Source organism: Sceloporus undulatus, chromosome 4 (assembly GCF_019175285.1).
Source record: "Sceloporus undulatus isolate JIND9_A2432 ecotype Alabama chromosome 4, SceUnd_v1.1, whole genome shotgun sequence".
Lineage (NCBI taxonomy): Eukaryota > Metazoa > Chordata > Lepidosauria > Squamata > Phrynosomatidae > Sceloporus > Sceloporus undulatus.
The window spans coordinates 67,446,415-67,452,984 of NC_056525.1; the positions used below are offsets into that span (position 1 = coordinate 67,446,415).

The 6,570-nt window shown below is 46.6% G+C and overlaps 1 protein-coding gene across 1 annotated transcript; it reads left to right on the top strand.

The window, feature by feature from the left end:
• Positions 1 to 608: 608 nt before the first annotated feature.
• PIM1 (Pim-1 proto-oncogene, serine/threonine kinase) lies at positions 609 to 6,184 on the top strand. Its single transcript, XM_042465559.1, has 6 exons — positions 609 to 878; positions 1,015 to 1,121; positions 1,542 to 1,592; positions 1,743 to 2,109; positions 3,815 to 3,991; positions 4,954 to 6,184. The coding sequence occupies exons 1-6, from the start codon at positions 794 to 796 to the stop codon at positions 5,109 to 5,111; spliced, it is 945 nt and encodes a 314-aa protein (XP_042321493.1). The 5' UTR covers positions 609 to 793; the 3' UTR covers positions 5,112 to 6,184.
• The last annotated feature ends 386 nt before the right edge of the window (positions 6,185 to 6,570 follow it).

Sequence of the window (6,570 nt, forward strand, 5' to 3'; positions counted from 1 at the left end):
TATAGTGCATTACAGTGCATAGTGTATTATATAGTGTACTATCCCCATATAGCCATATAGTGTATTATCCCCATATAATGTATTATATAGTGCATTACAGTGCATAGTGTATTATATAGTGTACTATCCCCATATAGCCATATAGTGTATTATCCCCATATAGTGCATAGTGTATTATATTGTGTATTATCCCCATATAGCTATACCATAATATAGTGTATTATAGTGTATTATATAGTGTACTATCTCCATAGTATTATCTCCATATAGCATATTATATTATGCATTGTATTATAGTGCATAGTATAACAGCCACATAGTAAGGGATTCATTGACAATGAGAGTTAATAACAACACCCTCCCTCTCCCCTCAGAGAGAGAGAAAGAGAGAGACACTCTGCCCGCCCTTCCCCTCCTTCTTTGGCGCCTTTTCCTTCCCGCCACGTCGAGTCTCCTCAGCGGCCCCCATTCTGACGGAGGGGCGTGGCTCCCTGGGCGAGAGGCGTTTGATTGGCGGAGGAGGCGGGGTGGGCGTGGCGATCCGTGGCGGGAGCCCCTCCCCCTGGCGCCTGTGCCTCCGCCCCTTTTACTCCAGGCGGGCTGAAGCCGGGCCGCTTCGCCACACGGGAGGGAGACGCCGCCTGGCCCGGCACGACCCCGCCCGGCCTCCCAGACGAGCACGACGCCTCCTCCTCCTCCTCCTCCTCCCTGGCTGCTGCCGCTGCTTGCCTTGCGCCAGTGCCGCCGCCGCCGCTGCCTCGGAGAGACCCGGACACGCGGCCAGGGCGGGGACATGCTGCTCTCCAAGATCAACTCGCTGGCCCACCTGTGCTCCTCCGCGCCGGGAGGGGACCTGCACCCGGCCAAGCCCCTGCCAGGTGGGTGGCGGCAGCCTGGCTGCTCCGGGGCCCCTGCCTTTGTTTTCAGGGGAGCTGCGGGCAGGGGATTCCCTTCCCCTCCCTCCCCTCTCGCCATCGGCCTCTCATTCTTATTACTGGCATTGTTGTTTGGCAGGGAAGGAAAAGGAGCCCCTGGACAAGCTCTACCAAGTGGGCCCTCTGCTCGGCAGCGGGGGCTTCGGCTCGGTCTACTCCGGCACCCGGCTGGCGGATGGGGTCCCGGTGAGTTGGGGGAATTGGGCCCGTTCCCATGGGGGGCTGGGGCTGGTTCTGGTGGATAGGGCCCCCTCCTTCTCCAGAATCCGTTCCCAGAATGACTTTCCCCTCTTAGTCCCAGTGGGTGGCAGGGACTGATTCTGGTGGATAGGGCCCCCTCCAGAGTTCATTCTCTGAATCCCCAAGTCTCAGTGGGTGGCAGGGTCTTCATTCTGGTGGATTGCCCCCCTCCCAAGTCCCAGTGGGTGACTGGGCCGGATTCCGGTGGATAGGGCCCCTTCTCAAGTTCTTCGAGTCCCAGTAGGTGTCTGGGTCCTGAGAGCCCCCTTCCCCTTGCACCTTCTTTTCCCTCTTCTTGGTCTCGTTTCCTCATTCATCTCCTTCAGCTGTATAAGGCTTATCAGTTTTTTTGTATTGTGTCTGCAGGTGGCCATTAAGCATGTGTCCCGAGACAGGGTTTCAGAGTGGGGAGAACTGGTAAGTAGGGTTTATTTTGGGGGGGGGGTCTTTTGTAAGAACCCCCCCTCCCCAGGTTGACAAGTTTCCTCCCTCCATGCCTGGATCCTCATCTTCTTCTCATGGACCATCTTTGTCTTTTCTCCTCTTCCCCTTGTGCCTTCCTTGCAGCCCGGTGGGACCAGGGTGCCCATGGAGATCTTGCTCCTCAAGAAGGTCGGCTCCGGCTTTCGAGGCGTGATCCGGCTCCTGGATTGGTTTGAGAGGCCAGACAGTTTCATCTTGGTTTTGGAAAGGCCGGATCACGTCCAGGATCTCTTCGACTTCATCACGGAGCGAGGGGCTCTGCCGGAGGATTTGGCCCGCAGTTTTTTCCGCCAGGTTTTGGAGGCCGTTCGACATTGTCACAGCTGCGGGGTCCTGCACCGGGACATCAAGGACGAGAATATTCTCATTGATCTAAGTAAGGGAGAGCTCAAACTTATAGACTTTGGATCCGGAGCGCTCCTCAAGGACACAGTGTACACTGACTTCGATGGTGAGTAAGATCCAGAGTGACAGACACCCTTTTCCTGGAACACATCCTACATTTCAATCTTCTGTCTCCAGGAGGAATGCCAAAACGTCCTCTATTTTGAGCATGACTGAGAAGCATGGACCTATATTTATATGAGTTTTAGCTTTTATTTGGTCATGTCCTACATTTATTTGAATGCCCTACATTTTGGGGTGCATTGTCCACCTTTGTGGTGAAGACATCTGGTCACCCTGATATGAGGATCATTTTCCATTCACTGCTGGGAGCCAGGGAGCTTCCTTTCCCAAACACTGTGTTCCCTGCCTCTGAGTGCTCAGTGACTTCTCAGGAGAGGAACATGTTCTTCCTCTAAGCTGCATGACTTGTCCCTGGGAAATGCATTTTGTCCTGAATTTGCCTACAAACCCCTCCGTTGCTAAGAGATTTAACTCCCTGCCAGTTGCTAGTCTTTGCTCTTGATTAGGAGATTGCGCTTCTAGAGGTCTGGAGGACTCATAAGACCCTCCTTGCAGTGCCAACACAAAAAGTGCAATTGGGCAACAGATCTGCTGAAAAATGTCAGCATGGTTGCCAGTTCACCTGCTAGATGACGCAGATGAGTCTGGGTCTTCCAAGCTGCAAAGGGTGAATGTCAACATGCCGACAGCCCTGCAATTCAAAACCCAGGGATGCTAATCCTAGCCTTATAACCCAAATGGAAAGCTTAGGGACCGTATTTGTATCTTTCTGCGTAGAGTAGATAGACCAGAGGATTTTGTATTCTGCCCTTCCTAGTGATGGCTAAATACAAAAGGAGAAGGGAGGGAGGTGATTGTTCAGAAGAATGGTTGCTGCTGCCATCTCACTGAATTAATCATCTCAGTTGGGAAGTTGCTTTGCGTCATGGCACCAGTGTTGTGAAATTTAATCTACCAAGAGATCTGTTACAGCCAGTTACTTTGCTTTCCTACCAAGAAGTATGTGCGTGTTATTTCTAGGTGTTTGTTTTGTATTTTTTTTAAAAGGGGGGGGCGGGGGAGTCAGTGGAAAGTAATCCAAGTAATGGTGTTAAGATTAGAAGGGAAACTTGATATGCTCATGGACACAAATGGTACTGTATTCAGAAAACAAACCAAGCTTCTTGTGTTGGCAACGGCGGCATCTCCTAGCCAAGAGCCGTTGATTTCAAAACAAACCACTCCTGGCTTTCGCTTTGTTTTGGTTTTTTTGCCCTCCGAATTCCCGAATGGCATGAGCTGCCTTGCATTTTTGTGTTTTGTTTTGTGTTTAATTTAATAACGGTTAATGACCAGGGATGGCTTAGCTCCTCCCCACATTGCCCTCTTTCTGGCTCAGTTTCCCAAGCTGGTGGTGCCCTCTGGTGGATCCTGGAGTATTTTTTTACAACCCAAAGTTTGTAAACAAGAGTCACGTGGCTGGAAACCAGACAAGCAGCTCTGACCTTCCTTTCCTTGCTTCCTGCGGGGAGGCGGAGGCGGAGAGAGATCAGATGCTTGCCAGTAGGAGGGAAAATTCATTTGAAATTGCCTTACAAAGAGACAAGCATGCCAGCTTTCCTGCAATTTGAAACCAATGCTTTTTCAGTTCTGGTATCTTCATCTATGTGACCAAGCACTGTGCATGGATTGAGCCAATAAGGCTTGTTTGACAGGGACTTTTCTACATGTTTAGTTCTCTTAATGATGAAAGCTGCCTCATTTTCCAGGAACGCGTGTATATAGTCCTCCAGAATGGATTCGGTTTCACAGATACCATGGCAGATCTGCTGCTGTCTGGTCACTTGGTGTATTACTTTATGACATGGTCTGTGGAGATATCCCTTTCGAGCACGATGAAGAGATCATAAGGGGTCAAGTCTATTTTCGACAAAGGGTTTCTCCAGGTAAGTGTTTCTTGTCCTTATTTGCTAACTTAAAAGGGGGGGGGGGTAATTGAAGTTCTAAGTGTAACAAACCCTATTATCATTTTTGGCATTCATCAAGCCATTTAAAGAACACCCAGGGCTTATCTTTCCCCTCATCTTTGGAAGATAGCACTTAGTAATTATGAACATTGTAAACTTAGATGTAAGATGGAATCATTTCACCCTTCAAATGTTGGCATGCAGCTCCATTGTTCTTACATCTGGAAGGCCTCATGATACCCACTTATGAAAGATGTTGCTGCCATGTGCTAGTGTACTGAGTCAGCTGCAGCTTTTAAGAGAGACTTCAGTGATGCAGGCAAACTCACAGAATTTGAACTTACTTACATATAGCTACATATAATTGGTATCCACAGATTCTGTATCCAGATCCCAACCATCCATGTCTTGAAAATACTCTAAAATAATAGAGTAATAATCCAAAAAGCAAACCTTGATTTTGCCATGGGGTACCATTTTATTATGCCATTGTGTAATGAGACTTGAGCATCCATGGATTTTGGCATCCTGGAACCAAACCCCAATAGATACCAAGAGCCAACTGTATTCCCCAAATGGTCTCTTCTTTGCCCCTCAGCAGCTCATTATGTTGCCAGATCTCTTGTCTACACAAGGAACTCTTATGTTACTGAGCCTTGGCACAAAGCATCCAGTAGAGTGCATGAACTGGTTAAACATAGTGGTGGGCACATGAACAAAACTTGTTATGGAGTAAGTTGGAAGGATTGTACTGCAGTAGATGTGTTCTCCTCTTTTGCAGTCTTAAATAATAATAATAATAAAATTTTTATTTATATGCCGCCCTTCCTCCGATCAGGGCGGCTCACAACATAATTAAAATACAAACAATTCCAATAAAAACATATTTAAAAACAAACCAACAGAGTGGACCTTTGCTAAGTTTCTCCTTTCTTTTTTAGAATGCCAGCATCTCATTAAGTGGTGTTTAGCTCTGAGGCCTTCAGACCGGCCATCTTTTGAAGACCTTCTGAACCATTCTTGGATGCAAGATGTCCTTCTGCCTCAAGAAACGGCAGAGATCCACTTGCACAGTCTGATTCAAGAATCTAGCAAATAGTAATGTGTCTCCACAATAGGGTGCAAAGCAGAATTCTGCCCTACTAAGCCTGGCTGAGTGGGGATTTTTACAGGAACACAGTTCCTCTCATTCCAGACACAGGCTGCCTTGAGACTTCTCCATGTCTGAAGAAACCCATCTCCTGCTAGAGTGGACTAGAACTCTTTGGGCTTGCCTTGCAAATCTCCTTGCCACTTGGGCAAATCCATGCATCTCCATAACCTGCTGAATCCTACAATATGAAATGAGGGAAGCAGAGAACTAGAACAGATGCTTCAGCTGGGAGAATCTGGGTACAGGAGCAGGGAAGGAAGGTACTGATTTGAAGTGGCTGCCCGTCTTCACTGTGTCATCTGATCTGAGTGCCTTCAGTTGCAAATTCAGCTGTGCTGGAGGAACATACTTGAATATTCCTTCATTGCTACTGTCTCAAGATTCTCCTGTGCTATTCCACCTTTTAAAAAAAGAAGTACTTCAGAAGAGGCTGGGGGGATAGGCTGGCACACTTGAGATTCTCATTTATAGTCCAGTATGAATTCTTTTGAGTTTGCTCTTTCAACCTATTGAGCGAAGGTGTCTTCAACTGCACAAACAATGCAAACATACTAACTGTAAATTTGTACAGAACAGTACAGGAACAAAGCTTGGTGTACAGAAGATTGTAGTTTATAATGTTTTTACTTCTGTTGTTTTTTAATTTATTTCTAGGATTTTTAAAATGGAATGTCCTAATTTGTAGGATGTTATTTATTTAATTTATGAATCACCTCACTGCTTCAGCTGCTGACCTGGTTTCCTCACACTGCCCTTTCCTCTTCCTCCTGCTCCCATTCCCTTCCTCATTGGGTTTTCTTGCCTCTTGTTCTGCTCTGTTTGATGTCTTGCCACTGTATGGAGCAGCTGACCACCTTTCAGCCATCTATAAATATTTCCAGCTGTGGGCTGTTCAGCCTCTGTTTGAGACATGTTTCCACAGGTATTAGAGCAGTGGTCCCCAAACTGCTTTTTAAGAGATTTTGGACTTCAGCTCCCAGAATCTTAAACTATTGGCCAATGTGGCTGAGGCTTCTGGGAGCTGAAGTCCAAAATCTCTTAAAGGGTACAGTTTGGGGACTACTGTATTAGAGTGTGTGAGTGAATGTGTGTGTGTGTATAGCATTTGTATATAGTGCTCTTACTGAAAATGGGGCAAGATACTTTGGACTTCAACACTGTCAGACTTGTATAAGTAATTTGGTGTGTAGTCTGCTGTTTTTTTTAAAATAGCTAATACTGTACAGTAAATTCAGAAATGCTATTTTTTTTATACATGCTGTTTTAAATAAAATCACTTGATTTAATCAGTCTGGCTCTTAATGATCACAACAGGTCAAAAGTAGACTTGATTGGCTGCTCTCAACTTCGGTTGTTAAACACTAATGGTTAAGGTATGGTTCAAATCTATCACATAGCATATTCT